At 39.8% G+C, this 17,440-nt stretch overlaps 1 protein-coding gene across 1 annotated transcript in view; it reads right to left on the bottom strand.

Moving 5' to 3' along the window:
* The window catches only part of PCCA (propionyl-CoA carboxylase alpha subunit), a 378,687-nt gene that overhangs the window by 349,325 nt on the left and 11,922 nt on the right, over positions 1-17,440 (bottom strand). Inside the window, exons 2-4 of the mRNA XM_018056387.1 lie at positions 14,111-14,188; positions 7,393-7,440; positions 7,216-7,284 (exon numbers count right to left, since the gene is read on the bottom strand). Coding sequence (XP_017911876.1) covers positions 7,216-7,284; positions 7,393-7,440; positions 14,111-14,188 — 195 coding nt within the window. The remainder of the gene's footprint in view (positions 1-7,215; positions 7,285-7,392; positions 7,441-14,110; positions 14,189-17,440) is intronic.

The raw sequence follows: 17,440 nt of genomic DNA on the forward strand, positions 1-17,440 counted from the left end.
AGGCTAAACATCCAAAAATTAATTAATTAATATAATATACCACTTCCCTGGTGGTTCAGATGGTAAAGCATCTGCCTACAATGCAGGAGACCTGGGTTCAATCCTTGGGTCAAGAAGATCTCCTGGAGAAGGAAATGGCAATCCACTCCAGTATTCTGGCCTGGAAAATCCCATGGACGGAGGAGCCTGGTAGGCTACAGTCCATGGGGTCACAAAGAGTTGGACATGATCTGAGTGACATCACTTCACCACATCAATGGAATAAAGGATAAAAACCACATTATCATCTTGGTAGACACAGTGAACACATCTGACCAAATCAAACACCCAATCATGATAAAAACGCAACAAGCTAGCAGGGCACTTCCTCAACCTAATAGTGGAAATTGATGAAAATCCCAGAGCCTAAATCAAACTTAGTTATGGAATACTGAATGTTTTGTTCCTCATTTTAGGGGGAAAAGAGAGTACCTGCTCTCATCACTACTTTTCAATAATTCTGAAAATTAAAGCTAGGGAAATTTGGCAAGACTATAAAATCAAAAGCACCCAGTTAGAAAAGAAAGATGTAAATCTCTCTCTCTTTATACATGACAGGATCTTCTAGACAGAATCCTGAGAATCTGTTTTTTTAACTATTAGAAATAGTAAGGAAGTTCAGCAAAGTTGCAGGACCCAAATCACTATATGAAAATTAACTGTATTCCTATATACCTGCAAATAAAATAAAAACTGAAATTAAGAAACTGCAATTCTAGGGAATTCCCTGACAGTCCAGGGGTTACAATTCTGCACTCCCCATACAGGGGGGCACGGGTTCAATCTAGGGAACTAAGATCCTGCAAGGCATGCAGTGCAACCAATAAAAAGAGAGAGAAAAGAAGAAGAAATAGCTCTTCTAACAGATCAGAAGTAATACTAAAGTACTTAGGAATAAACAGAGCAAAGTAAGTGGAAATCACTCTCTGAAAACTATAAAACTGTTGAAAGAGATTAAAGCCATGTGAACAACATCAGATGGAATGTCCATGCTCACATATAGGACTTTAAAACGTTAAGATAAAGATACTTCCTCAAATTGATCCACAGATAACACACAATGCCTATCAAAACACCAGCAGGATACAGTGTCCCACTAGGACCATTTTCCGCTCATAAACCATTCTCCACAAATCTTTTCAAAGAGTAATAGGGGCCTGGAGAATGACAGAAAAGACAATTCACGACTTGATAAGAGGCTTAACCCCTATTTTGCTCTCTGGTCCTGATCATTTCCCACTGGAGGAGTTTACACTGTGTTGACTCTCGCCTCGTCCCTAGAGGCGGCTGCACTAACCTCACCAGTGCTTACGAACTGTTCTCCTGGGCGATGCCTGCCTCTGAGACTGCTCTGGGTCAGTCTTCTCAAAGAAAGCAAGAGACTGTTTTCAACAGAGAAGCAGGATAGCATACTATTTTAAGATAGTCCAGTAACAAGCAGACAAGATAGAAAACCCACAAACCCTCCCTAGAAGCACCTAAAAATTCTAGATTAAATATAACAAATTTCCTCTAAATGAACAGTCTGGCTTACAAGAAACCACAAGCAATCCCTAGGGATCAAAAACAAAGAAGCAGCTAAACGTCAGACAGTATCCACTAGAACCAACACCACTAATCTTGGAGAATGTAAGCGGGGATCTGGGTAAACTAGAGAACTTGAGTTTTAAACTCTCAGAGATAGGAACCACGTGTGAGCTCAAGATTTGAAGGAAAACTACGTAAGGCCTTGCTCCTCAAAGATTATATCAGTGAAGGGGGGGTCAGGGGGTGGGAGGATGAATAAATAATCTACTAAGTAGGGAGTAGACAAATACTATCAGCTGTGCTTCAAGGTTAAGGAAAAAGTCTCCTCAGGAAATTAGAAATCATGAGCCTATGGAACAGAAGGAGGGGTGGGTGGGTGTGTGTGTGTGCATGTGTGCGTGTGTGCGCGCACGCGCACGCATGTGTGTAATTTCATCTTGTTTTGCCGATCCTAATAATTCAGCAGCCTTCATGCCAAGAAACGAATATAAAAATCAGTCAGTGACACCCTGGAGTGATCGGCAGAAGCCAATAGAATAACCACCCAACAGGATTACATCTACAACCCAAACCACACAGAATTCAACATTAAAGGTAACAAATGTGGTATCACAAGACAAAATCTACATGTGTGAGGAAATAATCCATTGAGAGAGAACAGTCAGAAATAGAAATAGGTATGCAGGAACTTGAAATAATATGATAGATACATTCAAATTAAGTTAGGCTATAACTAAGACATGGAATGACTCAGATACGCCAAGAAAAAACACAAAACAAAAATCAGGCAGGGAATTCCCTGGTGGTCCAGTGGTTAGGAAATGAAGCATGCAAGATTCTTTCACTCCAAGTAATATTCAAAATTCTGACCTCTTGAAAATAAATACTGAAATATATATAACACATCTGAATAGCATGCCTTGTTCATAATATCAACATTGTAAAGCTGGCTAGATATGGTTAGATATGATGCTAACCTTTGGGATCAAGTGTTAAAAAAGCAAAATATGCTGTTAGAGGAATTCACGTCTTTGTCTTTCTTGAGACTGAAGCAGAAACCAAGCAGTGGATGTGGCCTTACTGCCGAGGCTTAAATCAAGCTCTGAGCATTCTAACCATCATGATTATTATCCTGTTTTTACTTATAATATCTTTCTAGAAACCGACTTACAGAAGGTCATATTAAGAGGTAGTTTTGACTTGAGCAGGCATTGCTTGCTTCCCATTGGGAAGCCTGGCAACTTTTCTTCTAAACTATGAATCATAATCTTTGGTTTTTAAAAAAAAAAAAGCGGCTAAAAGTTTTTAAAATATAAAAACTACCACCTCTGCTTCAGGAAGGATAAATGTCAAAGATTCAAAACTCACACCAACTCTTTTGAAAGCAGTTTTGCCAAAGTTTAGAAAGTGTCCACAAAGCTAGGAACAAAGTACTCAAAGAACATGAGTGAACAAAGTACTCATGTTCTTTGAAGTAACAGCTTATAGAAGCAGACTACTCTGGAACATCAATATTGAAACATAAATAAATAGGAAAGAATGAAAATATAAGTAATTTTGGACTATCCATGTCAACAGTCACCTCCAGAACAACACAGCATAGAGAATTAACTATTCTATGATAAGAAAAAGAAAATTATAAGTGAAAGGTTGCTGTTACGCTTGAAATAAAAACAGTGACTATCCACAATTCAGACACTCTTCTCTCTCAATTTATCTATGAACGAAAACATGGCCTGAGCTGGATACACTGAAAATAAAAACATGATGAAAAGAGTGTCCCAATTAATATTAAATTAAAATTTTTTTAAATGAGAAGAGTGAATTTTAAATCTACTACAAGCTTGATGAAAACACAAGCTTTTTTCTGGAGGAGTTTAGTATTGGTAAATGCCTTACTTTATTAATCAAGAATGACATTAAAGCCACAGTTTTCTCACTATTTCATGAATATTTTGTAGATATAAACTAATCAAACTATCAGTTGAAACAAATTATTAGTAAAGAAGCCAGAAAAGAATAGTCAAAAAAAAAATCAAACGATATGTATGCAAAACAAGTTTTACTTGCTTCATTTAATTATTTAAAGCAAAAGATAAATATTTTAAATGTACGGGCCAAAAACGGAAGACAAGACAAAATGAAAGCTACTGGAAGGGATGGAATTCCAGTTGAGCTATTTCAAATCCTAAAAGACGATGCTGTGAAAGTGCTGCACTCAATATGCCAGCAAATTTGGAAAACTCAGCAGTGGCCATAGGACTGGAAAAGGTCAGTTTTCATTCCAATCCCAAAAAATAGGCAATGCCAAAGAATGCTCTAACTACTGCACAATTCCACTCATCTCACACACTAATAAAGTAATGCTCAAAATTCTCCAAGCCAGGCTTCAGCAATATGTGAACCATGATCTTCTAGATATTCAAGCTGGTTTTAGAAAAGGCAGAGGAACCAGAGATCAAATTCCCAACATCCACTGGATCATGGAAAAAGCAAGGGAGTTCCAGAAGGACATCTACTTCTGCTTCATTGACTATGCCAAAGCCTTTGACTGTATGGATCACAATAAACTGTGGAAAATTCTGAAAGAGATGGGAATACCAGACCACCTAACCTGCCTCCTCAGAAACCGGTATGCAGGTCAGGAAGCAACAGTTAGAACTGGACATGGAACAACAGACTGGTTTCAAATAGGAAAAGGAGTACGTCAAGGCTGTATATTGTCACCCTGCTTATTTAACTTCTATGCAGAGTACATCATGAGAAACGCTGGGCTGGAAGAAGCACAAGGTGGAATCAAGATTGCCAGGAGAAATATCAATAACCTCAGATATGCAGATGATACCACCCTTATGGAAGAAAGTGAAGAAGAACTAAAGAGCCTCTTGATGAAAGTGAAAGAGGAGCGTGAAAAGGTTAGCTTAAAGCTCAACATTCAGAAAACTAAGATCATAGCATCCGGTCCCATCATTTCATGGCAAATAGATGTGGAAACAGTGGCTGACCTTATTTTGGGGGCTCCAAAATCACTGCAGCCATGAAATTAAGACACTTACTCCTTGGAAGGAAAGTTATGACCAACCTAGACAGCATATTAAAAAGCAAAGACATTACTTTGCCAACAAAGGTCTGTCTAGTCAAGGCTATGGTTTTTCCAGTGGTCGTGTATGGATGTGAGAGTTGGACTATAAAGAAAGCTGAGCATCAAACAATTGATGCTTTTGAACTGTGGTGTTGAAGAAGACTCTTGAGAGTCCCCTGGACTGCAAGAAGATCCAACCAGTCCATCCTAAAGGAAATCAGTCCTGGGTGTTCATTGGAAGGACTGATGCTGAAGATGAAACTCCAATACTCTGGCCACCTGATGCGAAGAGTTGACTCATTGGAAAAGACCATGATGCTGGCAAAGCTTAAGGGCAGGAGAACGGGATGACAGATGATGAGATGGCTGGATGGCATCACCGACTCAATGGACATGGGTTTGGGTAAACTCTGGCATTTGGTGATGGACGGGAAGGCCTGGCGTGCTGCGGTTCATGGGGTCGCAAAGAGTCAGACATGACTGAGCAACTGAACTGAACTTCTGAATAAAATTTTAAAGGCACAAAGACTGAAAAGTCTCTGCATTAAATCACTATACAATAAAAGCTGACATTACCGATAGGTCCTGTTATCAAAAGTAGCATGAAAGAGTGAAAAACAGTAACTTACCAAAGTACAACTACTTACATTTCATTCCATACAGTCCCAATAATTTATATACTTTCCCCACGGGACTTTTTCTCCTCATTCATAGTCTACTACTGCTACAAATGCCTGCTGTGATAAAATATCTCCAATAACATTAGTTATCATTCACCACTTTATGCTATACCTTCTTTTGCTCATGTCCAATCAGCATTAGTCTTCCATTTTTTTTAATCGAACTTTCAGCTGAGCACAGTATAGCATTTAGGAAGGTCAAACAGTTAGAGCATCCCCTTAGTGGCAAGGAGTAACCCTGTGGGGAAATGTGTTCCCATAAGGTAGCACTGCATAAACATTCCATTAATAGCTAGCTCTTTTAACTTTCTCATGCTCTGCCTAAATGTACTTGGTGACCAGAATCCCTCTACGAACTATTTATTCTAGTCTAACACCAGTGTTCTTGCCTGGAGAATTTCAGGGATTGCGGAGCCTGGTGGGCTGCCATCTATGGGGTCGCACAGAGTCGGACACGACTGAAGCGACTTAGCCGCAGCAGCAGCAGCATCCAGCTTTTAAAGCCTCGAAAATAAAATAGTTAAGACACATATTGAAGACATTATGAGGATTCCATTTTGCTTAATACAAGAATCAGTTCAGTTCAGTTCAGTCGCTCAGTCAGGTCCGACTCTGCAATCCCATGAATTGCAGCACGCCAGGCCTCCCTGTCCATCCCCAACTCCAGGAGTTCACTCAGACTCACATCCATTGGGTCCGTGATGCCATCCAGCCATCTCATCCTCGGTCATCCCCTTCTCCTCCTGCCCACAATCCCTCCCAGCATCAGAGTCTTTTCCAATGAGTCAACTCTTCACATGAGGTGGCCAAAGTACTAGAACTTCAGCTTTAGCATCATTCCTTCCAAATAAATCCCAGGGCTGATCTCCTTCAGGATGGACTGGTTGGATCTCCTTGCAGTCCAAGGGACTCTCAAGAGTCTTCTCCAACACCACAGTTCAAAAGCATCAATTCTTCGGCGCTCAGCCTTCTTCACAGTCCAACTCTCACATCCATACATGACCACAGGAAAAACCATAGCCTTGACTAGACGGACCTTAGTCGGCAAAGTAATGTCTCTGCTTTTGAACATACTATCTAGGTTGGTCATAACTTTTCTTCCAAGGAGTAAGCGTCTTTTACTTTCATGGCTGAGGTCACCATCTGCAGTGATTTTGGAGCCCCAAAAAATAAAGTCTGACAGTGTTTCTACTGTTTCCCCATCTATTTCCCATGACGTGATGGGACCGGATGCCATGATCTTCATTTTCTGAATGTTGAGCTTTAAGCCAACATTTTCGCTCTCCTCTTTCACTTTCATCAAGAGGCTTTTTAGCTCCTCTTCACTTTCTGCCATAAGGGTGGTGTCATCTGCATATCTGAGGTTATTGATATTTCTCCTGGCAATCTTGATTCCACCTTGTGCTTCTTCCAGCCCAGCGTTTCTCATGATGTACTCTGCATAGAAGTTAAATAAGCAGGGTGACAATATACAGCCTTGACGTACTCTTTTTCCTATTTGGAACCAGTCTGTTGTTCCATGTCCAGTTCTAACTATTGCTTCCTGACCTGTATACCGGTTTCTCAAGAGGCAGGTCAGGTGGTCTGGTATTCCCATCTCTTTCAGAATTTTCCACAGTTTAATGTGATCCATACAGTCAAAGGCTTTGGCATAGTCAATAAAGCAGAAATAGATTTTTTTCTGGAACTGTCTTGCTTTTTCCACGATCCAGCGGATGTTGGCAATTTGATCTCTGGTTCCTCTGCCTTTTCTAAAACCAGCTTTAACATAGGTATTTTTTAAATTGTGTACCTTTTCAAGCCAACAACAACAAAACCCTCCATCTTTCACTTTTTTCTATTCGATCCAAAATAAGATCCTAACTCAAATAAAGCAAATATACTTACAGAACTAGCATCGACATCACTGTGGATGGCAACCGTCTTAATGCCCATCTTCTTGCAAGTTTTAATAACCTATATTAAAATACATTAATGTTATCTACAATAGTAATTCATGTTTAAAGGGATTTAATAGTAAAATTCACAGAGTAAAATGGAAAATAAGATTAAAATTCCACTCACCCGACACGCAATTTCTCCTCTATTAGCAATAAGAATTTTATCAAAAGTCTAAAGAGAGGAAAACAAACACATAAGAAACTGTTAATTCTCACTATGAGACCAGAAAACATCAAGCTTTGTTTGCCACAGTTACCACTGGGCATAATCCTAACAAGCACTACTTCCTACATGGTATTAGATACTATGCACGTGTTCACTTACAACCAGGCTACTACTAAACTCATTCGGGCAGGATTTGGCCTTACAATTACCTTGTTAAAAAAGTATCAGTTGATGAGGTTCAATAATTCATTAAGGAACTACATTTCTTGCCAAAAGATAATCTTTAAATGAGATTTCAGAAAACTAAAAGCTTTAGTTAAAATTGCTTGAGAGTTTACTTGTTTTCTAAATTCAGAGAAATTCTAAATGTTATGTTTCTCAAAGTCAAGTCTGATATAATTTATATTCCATCTCTTTGGGATTGGGGCATAGCATTAAGTGATATTTTCAACAACTCAGAACAGATAAACTAGTCATGCTTTTACCCAAAGAGTTCCAGACCACGCAGGTTATGCTATTTGAGTATAACGCTGAGTGAATGCTATTGAGTATAAATGTTGAGTATAACATTAAGTATAATGTTAAGTTTGAATAACCACATTTTGAAACAGCTAAGGCCACATAATAGAAAAAGATGTTCCATTTTGTGTAGGGTGAGACACCTAAATTCTAAGCCCAACTTTGCCATTAATGACCTATTTCACTCTAAGTAAATCAGTCTCTGAGGACTGCAATCTCTCAATTTTCACATAAATAAACTGATATAGCATTCTACTGGGAAACTATTTAACAAAGTTCTCTCCTGACTCTAGAACTGAACAAGCTACTCTTTTTATTTTTTTTTAATTAATTTTTTATTTTTTTTTAAATTTTAAAATCTTTAATTCTTACATGCGTTCCCAAAAAGCTACTCTTTTTAAAGAAATGCACACGAACAATTTTAAGTAACATGTATGCTATACATTAGTACACAATGATTGCTGGGTTAGTGAACTGTTGCATGTTAAATGGACCCTTTTTTAAAGTTTTAGTCATATTTCTATAAGAAAAGTTAAAGGTATATATGATCTTAAAAGTTCTCTTAAATAACTTAAAGTAATATGTTAACCTGAGAGCAAATTACAGAATCTCAGAACTGCAAAAGGCCTTTAAAGTCTTGACTGAATCTTTATACCACACACGGGCTATCCTACCCAACTGAGACAAGCCTCCACCTGGGCCCAAAAAATACCCTAATCCCACCTACGGCTTGGAGATATAAAATCGTGTGTGTGTCTGTGTGTCTGTGTGTCTGTGTGTGTGTCTGTGTGTCTGTGTGTGTCTGTGTCTGTGTGTGTGTCTGTGTGTGTGTGTGTCTGTGTGTGTGCGTGTGTGTGTGCGCGTTGAGTCACTTTAGTCGTGTCCAATTCTTTGCAACCCCATGGACTGTGGCCCAGCAGGCCCCTCTGTCTTTGGGATTCTCCAGGCAAAAATACTGGGGTGTAGCTATAAAATCGTGTGCGTGTGTGTAAAATCGTGTGTGTGTATGTGTTCAATCGTGTCTGACTCTTTGCGACTCTATGGACTATCACTTGCCAGGCTCCTCTGTTCATCCGATTCTCCAGGCAAGAATACTGGAGTGGCATTCCATTCCTGCTAAGCAGTAAGCATATACTAAGAAACCTGTTCCTACTTCCCTGAACTGTATCTTTAAACACTGATTAAATATTAAGCAGACTACCTCAGATAAAAGCAACACAAACACTGGAACTTCCATGTTAAGCAACACGTTAACAACAAATTATAATAATATTACAGGGAGTACAAATTCCATCCTAATTTCTATGGAAGAAGTAGAATGAAGGTTAAGAGCTAGTCTGAAGCCAGCCTGGCTCAGTTGGAATCCCAACACTACCACGTGTTCCCCTGTGGTCAAGCCAGCCTACTTAAAGCTCATTTCCCAGTTCTTAAAACAGGAGAAAGAGCTACCTGACACGGAGGTTGCCGGAATCTGAATTCACACCATAAAGGGTTTAGTGTAGGGCCTAGCGTGCACTATATATTCAGTATGTGTTAGCTAGAGTGTTGTTATTCGATCCTTTGGGCAGCAAACCAGATTACGAATCTAGGAATGAGATTCTGTCTCATGGGGACAAATCTGTGCCAGCATGACTGCGGCGCCTGACACATTCCCATTCGTCTCTGTTCAGGGCTTCTGATGGTTAGTGTTATGCGCACCTTGACTGGGCCACAGGGTGTCCAAGTGAGGCATTTATTCTGACGGTGTCTGTGATGGTGTTTCCAGATGAGGCTAACGTGAATCAGAGGACTCGGTAAAGCAGACAGCCCTCCCCAGTGTGGCTGGGCACCATCCAGTCCATGGAGGGCCTAACAGACTAAAACGTGGAGGAAGAGAGGACTAGTTTTGCCTCCCAGGTTGAGCTGGGATGTTGGTCTCCTCCTACCCTTCGACCTCGGACTTACACCATCAGCTTTCCTGGTTCCCAGACCTTTGGACCTGGACTAGACTTACACACACCACCTTTCCAAGGTGTCCAGCTTGCAAAGAGCAGACTGCAAGGGACTTCTCAGCTTCCTTAATTAGGTGTGTTGGTCGCCTAGTTGTGTCTGACTCCCTGCGACCCCAGGGACTATATCCTGCCAGGCCCTTCTGTCCATGAGATTCTCCAGGCAAGAATACTGGAGTGAGGAGCCTTTCCCTTCTCCAGAGGATCTTCCCGACCCAGGGATTGAACCCAAGTCTCCTGCACTGCAGGCAGATTCTTTACCATCTGAGTCACCAGGGAAACCCAGGAATTAGGTGAGCCAATTAAAAAAAAAGAAATTTTCATCTGTCTCTTACTGGTTCTGTTTCTCTGAAGAACCCTAACAGAGGATTATTAATGGATTACCAATTAGTACACGAGTTCAATAAAGCTAATACCAATTAATCTTCCATACCTAAGATTTTAACTAAATAACAAATGAATATGGTTTAGATTTTAGAAGGTAAAAACGGGGACACATATTAGGGACACCCAGATCCTTGCCCCAAAGGCAACAATTACTACTAGCTTCCTGAATATTCTTCCAGATAGGCTATGCATATAAAAGAATATACACACGAATAAATTTTAACCAACTTCTTTTCTTTGGCCACATGACACAGTTTGCGGGATCTTAGTTCCCTGACCAGGGATTGAATCTTCGCCCTCAGCAGTGAGAGAACAGTCTTAACCACTGGACCACCAGAGAACTCCCTAAACCAACTTGACACCTCCCGTCTGCATCAACAAGTACAGGTAAATGTCAAGGGCATTTGATAACTTCAATGTACAATATGGCACAATCACAACAAAGTATGTTAAGTGCTACAATCAAAACAAAGTGTGTTAAGTGCTATGTTAAATGCAGCAAAAGGAGAGAGTAAATAGTGTATGTTAGTAAGGCAGTGACATTGAAAGCAGATGGTAGCACAAAAACCACAAGTAATTTTTAAGATAGCTCAAGCACAAAACACAGTATGGGGTACTGCGGCAAATAAAGCTGGGGTAAAAATGCTGATTAAGAAAGGATTTCTATGTCATTTAAAGACCTGGGACTGGGACGTCCCTGGTAGTCAAGTGGTTTAAATTCCACACTTCCACTGCAGGAGGCACAGGTTCCATTCCTGGTCAGGGAACTAAGATCCCACGTGCCTCTCTGCATGGCCAAAAAAAAAAAATATTATGAAAGTTAATTTCACCTGTTTATTTTTTAATATGGCTATTAGAAAATAAAAAAATTATATATGTCCTGAAATTGTCTCCACTTTACATTTCTATTGAGCTACGGTGAATATAGATCCTTTGTTCTCCAAATTTCAAGATTCTGAGTAGTTTTGTATACTTTGGCTATTTAGAAGACCACTTCATTCTCAAATAATCATTCATATTAGTTCTACTTTCGGTTCAGTTCAGTCGCTCAGTTGTGTCCGACTCTTTGAGATCCCATGAATCGCAGCACGCCAGGCCTCCCTGTCCATCACCAACTCCAGGAGTTCACTCAGACTCACATCCATTGGGTCCGTGATGCCATCCAGCCATCTCATCCTCGGTCATCCCCTTCTCCTCCTGCCCCCAATCCCTCCCAGCACCAGTCTTTTCCAATGAGTCAACTCTTCACATGAGGTGGCCAAATTACTGGAGTTTCAGCTTTAACACCAATTCTTCCAAAGAAATCCCAGGGCTGATCTCCTTTAGAATGGACTGGTTGGATCTCCTTGCAGTCCAAGGGTCTCCCAAGAGTCTTCTCCAACACCACGGTTCAAAAGCATCAATTCTTCCGCACTCAGCCTTCTTCACAGTCCAACTCTCACATCCATACATGACCATTGAAAAAACCATAGCCTTGACTAGATGGACCTTAGTGGGCAAAGTAATGTCTCTGCTTTTCAATATGCTGTCTAGGTTGGTCATAACTTTCCTTCCAAGGAGTCTTTTAATTTTTTTTTAACTTATTTTTAATTAATTTCATGGCTGCAGTCACCATCTGCAGTGATTTTGGAGCCCCAAAAAATAAAGTGTGACACTGTTTCCACTGTTTCCCCATCTATTTCCCATGAAGTGATGGGACCAGATGCCATTATCTTTGTTTTCTGAATGTTGAGCTTTAAGCCAACATTTTCACTCTCCTCTTTCACTTTCATCAAGAGGCTCTTTAGTTCTTCACTTTCTGCCATAAGGGTGGTGTCATCTGCATATCTGAGGTTATTGATATTTCTCCCGGCAATCTTGTTTCCAGCTTGTGCTTCTTCCAGCCAGGCATTTCTCATGATGTACTCTGCATAGAAGTTAAATAAGCAGGGTGACAATATACAGCCTTGACGTACTCCTTTTCCTATTTGGAACCAGTCTGTTGTTCCATGTCCAGTTCTAACTGTTGCTTCCTGACTTGCACATAGGTTTTTCAAGAGGCAGGTCAGGTGGTTTTGGTATTCCCATCTCTCTCAGAATTTTCCACAGTTTATTGTGATCCACACAGTCAAAGGCTTTGGCATGGTCAATAAAGCAGAAGCAGATGTTTTTCTGGAAGTCTCTTGCTTTTTCCATGATCCAGTGGATATTGTTAAGTTGATCTCTGGTTCCTCTGCCTTTTCTAAAACCAGCTTGAACATCTGGAAGTTCATGGTTCACGTATTGCTGAAGCCTGGCTTGGAGAATTTTAAGCATTACTTTACTAGCATGTGAGATGAGTGCAATTGTGCGGTAGTTTAAGAATTCTTTGGCATTGCCTTTCTTTGGGATTGGAATGAAAACTGACCTTTTCCAGTCCTGTGGCCACTGCTAAGTTTTCCAAATTTGCTGGCATATAGAGTGCAGCACTTTCACAGCATCATCTTTCAGGATTTCAAAGAGCTCAACTGGAATTCCATCACCTCCACTAGCTTTGTTCGTAGTGATGCTTTCTAAGGCCCACTTGACTTCACATTCCAGGATGTCTGTCTCTAGGTGAGTGATCCATTGTGATTATCTTGGCCATGAAGACCTTTTTTGTATAGTTCTTCTGTGTATTCTTGCCACCTCTTCTTAATATCTTCTGCTTCTGTTAGGTCCATACCATTTCTGTCCTTTATTGAGCCCATCTTTGCATGAAATGTTCCCTAGGTATCTCTAATTTTCTTGAAGAGATCTCTAGTCTTTCCCATTCTGTTGTTTTCCTCTATTTCTTTCCATTGATCGCTGAAGAAGGCTTTCTTATCTCTTTGTGCTTTTCTTTGGAACTCTGCTTTCAGATGCTTATATGTTTCCTTTTCTCCTTTGCTTTTGGCTTCTCTTCTTTTCACAGCTATTTGTAAGGCCTCCTCAGACAGCCATTTTGCTTTTTCACATTTCTTTTCCATGGGGATGGTCTTGATCCCTGTCTCCGGTACAATGTCACGAACCTCTGTCTATAGTTCATCAGGCACTCTATTTATCAGATCTAGGCCCTTAAATCTATTTCTCACTTCCACTGTATAATCAGAAGGGATTTGATTTAGGTCATACCTGAATGGTCTAGTGGTTTTCCCTACTTTCTTCAATTTGAGTCTGAATTTGCCAATAAGGAGTTCATGAACTGAGCCACAGTCAGCTCCTGGTCTTGTTTTTGTTGACTGTATACTTTATTGACATTCAATTTGAATCATCTCTTCTTAACCAAAACTCTTCTTCTGCCTCTTTGATGTCATCATTGTCACCAAATCATGTTTCACCTCCGATCACCACTTCCAGTTCCTTTATTTCTCCATTACAGGCCTCAGACATTATCATATACCAAGATTTTAACCAATATTCCCTTGTCCCAAAATTTACAATACCCATAATTGCCTTCACTCAAAAATAGTTACAAATATTAAGTAAACGAAAAAAACATTAATAGTTTAACTAAAATCTCTCAACTGCCTAGTCTAAGAAAGAATGTATTAGTGATCCTGCTGAAAACAAGGGAAATACATTGGGAATTTACTCAATTTGTGGTATAGGTACAAATACAAAATTAAAGCCCCGGGTTGTGGTCCACAACGAAAAAAGGGACAAATACTGAACACCTATAAAACCTGATGTATAGCAATAAAAAATGACACCGCATCAATAAAATGAAACCTGCCCGGTGAACACAATGTGGAGACAACGAAACAGTTTAACTTTGCTGTTAAAACAATTTTTGAAATACTTACTTTTTCATTAGAATCATATCCAGCTGAACACAGAGTACGAGATGCCACTAAGTACCGTCTTGAATAATGAGGAACATGCTACCAAAAGAAAGAAAAGAAAAAAAAACGAAAGTGAAATAAACGACAGACACTTGAATGAGCTTTAAAAATATTTTTCAGGGTAATTCTTCCAGTATGCTTCTGGCTACAGTGTTTCATCAATCAGTATACGTAGTTCTAAGCAATATACCTTAACTAAAGAAGGTAAACCCCAACTAGACACATTCCCTTGGCACACATGAGAATCCAAAGACATCAAAACAATCTCCAGAAAAGTGTAAGAGTCAATGGGTCAAATAAAATCTGAAGAAAAGTCTTTCTGATCATGCAGACAGATATAGCAGGATCAGAATGTCACATACCACATAGAACTTTAGACAACATAAAACAAGCGTCTTGGCTTTCAAAAAGCTTCAATTTTAACAGGGCCCAGAAAATAACAAAATATATTTTACTTATTCTGGTATAAATGTGGCTTGGCAGATAAAAATGAGAAGGTTAACACTAATAATCAAGTTCACTTTAATTCATTACCATATATGTGTGTGGGAAAAAGTATATCTTGAGCCTTTAAAACATTAAGAAGAATCACTAATAAAGGTTATAGCAAAGGTTTAAGAAAATAATTAATCCTATAGTCACTGATGAAGGTAAATCAAGAAAAAAACGGGGTGAGGGTGGTGGGAAAAGGTACTCAGAATTTTCTAACAGCTCAAACAGGAAGCAGGTAATTTACAACAACATTTTAAAATGAAAAAGATGAATCCAATTATTTTTTAGAAGTAACAAGCGCCAAATTACAAAATGTAATCTTTATGCAGAAGCAAAAGTAACAGAGAAGAAAGATACACTTTACAAAATAAAACCTAGTAAAACTTACCAAACCAAGTAAAAAGGACTGGTGATGAATAATGAGCTGAAAATGGGAAGAAAACTGACTTCACTACTGTCTCCCTTTCCCAGACCAAAACACTCTTACAGTTCTGCGAGCATCCCTGTGCATTCCAACTCCAATTTAGAAAACTGAGTCTCAAGAATTTTAATTTTGCAGAAATGTCAAGTCTAGGCTGCAATGGTAAAGAAAATTTAAACACAGATCTGGTAAAAGGATTATTAATTTTTTTTATTTTGAGATAATATAAATAGTGGCACTTCCACATTAATACTAAACATCTGTGCAAAGAGATGATTTGGCGTTTTAAAAAAAAAATGTACCAAGGGGGTACACCCCCACTTCTTTTTGATCAAAAAATATTCAGTTTTCCACTGCCCTCAGCAGAATAGCTATAATCTGGCAACTTTACTCTCACATCAGATTTAACAGGATAAAGGTAACACCTCCTCACTTAAAAACCATATATTGTGTTTGTAGCTTAGCCAATGCAGAAGGCAAACTCAGAATAAAGAAAAGGTCTTCCCTAGCGGCTCGGTGGTAAAGAATGCGCCTGTCAATGCGCATAGGAGGCGGGTTCTGTCCCTGGGTTGGAAAGAATACCTGGAGAAGGAAATGGCAAATCACTCTAGCATTCTTGCCTGGGAACTCCCATGGACACAGGAGCCTGGCGGACAGGAAGAGTAGGACACAGCTTAGCATCTAAACAACAACAAAGAAAAAAAGAAAAGCAAAAGCTACCTGGGATTTCTCACAGGTAGTCTGCACCAAGGCAGCACTAGGGTATTTACACAAGAAAAGTAAAGAGCATACCAGCTTCCTAACAGTTTAATAAAATGAAAACAGCTTACAGTTTTACCAATTTTCCCTAATATCATAAGGCACATAACATTCAGTTGTAGGCATGTGTCAAAATATCCTTTCACAAAAGTATATACAAGAAAGGATTTTACAAAAATCATACATGTGTCTTTAATTACTAACAAATAAAGGGCATAACTGATTCCTGATGGCAAAAGCCAAATGTGAGTCTTTCAGAGACAAAACACAATCTGGGGTAGACATTTTGGGTATTCTAATTAGCTTTCGGGAGAGTAAACAGTGATGTTTATGTCTGGGGAAGGCAACACTTCCCAGCCTACTGCCTAGAACAGAACTCTGGGAGGAGAGATCAAAGAGCCTGAGTTCTAATCCGAGCTCAGTCTGACACTATTTTCCAGGACTAGAGCAAACCACTTTAACTCCCCAGGTGTTTTCCTTAGGTGTTTGCGTGCTAGGTCACTTCAGTCATGTACTACTCTGTGCCACCCCATGGACTGTCGCCCATCAGACGCCTCTGTCCATGGAATTCTTCAGGCAAGAACACTGGAGCAGGTAGCCATTCCCTCCTCCAGGGAATCTTCCCGAGCCAGGGATCGAACTCGGGTCTCCTGCACTGCAGCCAGATTCTTTACCATCTGAGTCACCAGGGAAGCCCAGTTTCCTCTAAAGTCCCTACTCACCTACACCACTGTCATTCAGAAAACAAAAGCTTATTACAGAGATTCTAACATGCGTGAACATCTGACAATTATGAAGAATATGCAGTTAACCCAAACCGAACGTGCGGTGCAAGAAGACAGAGACAGCCATCTCACTGCCCGACAGCTCCGAGAGCAACAAACGCTGAGCTGTTTGGTAGAAATGGAGCTAATTTCACAGATTCGAATAAACATGACTGAAGGATTAAGTTTCTAGAATACCTTTGGGAATAAAAGCCTCAGGATTCTATCCCATCAGATGGGCTCATGAAAAAAATGGACTACACTTGGTCCTCAAGGGACAGTTTCTAACCCAGAAGAATCAGACATCTTCAAGTGGCCAAGCTCTGGAAGAGGCTTGGGTTAGCCGACTCAGTATAATCTACATTCACTCAGGAAACTGCCAATAACATAAAACTCAAATTTTAAAATGTCTACACCACACAGTTCTTGAAACTAAATCAACTCTATTACAAATCATTGCTGTTGTTCAGTCGCTAAGTCGTGTCCATCTCTTTGCAACTCCATGGACTGCAGCCCGCCAGGTTTCCCTGTACTTCACTATCTCCCAGAGTTTGCTCAATCTCATGTCCACTAATACAAGTTGCTGCTGCTGCTGCTAAGTTGCTCCAGTCGTGTCCGACTCTCTGCGACCTCATAGAGCACCTGGCCAAAATGTAGGAGACAAGCTATAGCAGTACAGATTGATCAAATTGGGTTTGTTTGTTTTTTCATCTTTTTATTGCTGTTTTTAAATACTTGTTTCTGACGATCTAACAGACTACATTTTACCACCATTATCAAAAAAAGAAAGCATACAGCTTGTATACAAATGAATTTGTGATCACTGGACCCCAAAACTGAAAAACACAGGTGCCC

Source organism: Capra hircus, chromosome 12, assembly GCF_001704415.2.
Source record: "Capra hircus breed San Clemente chromosome 12, ASM170441v1, whole genome shotgun sequence".
NCBI lineage: Eukaryota > Metazoa > Chordata > Mammalia > Artiodactyla > Bovidae > Capra > Capra hircus.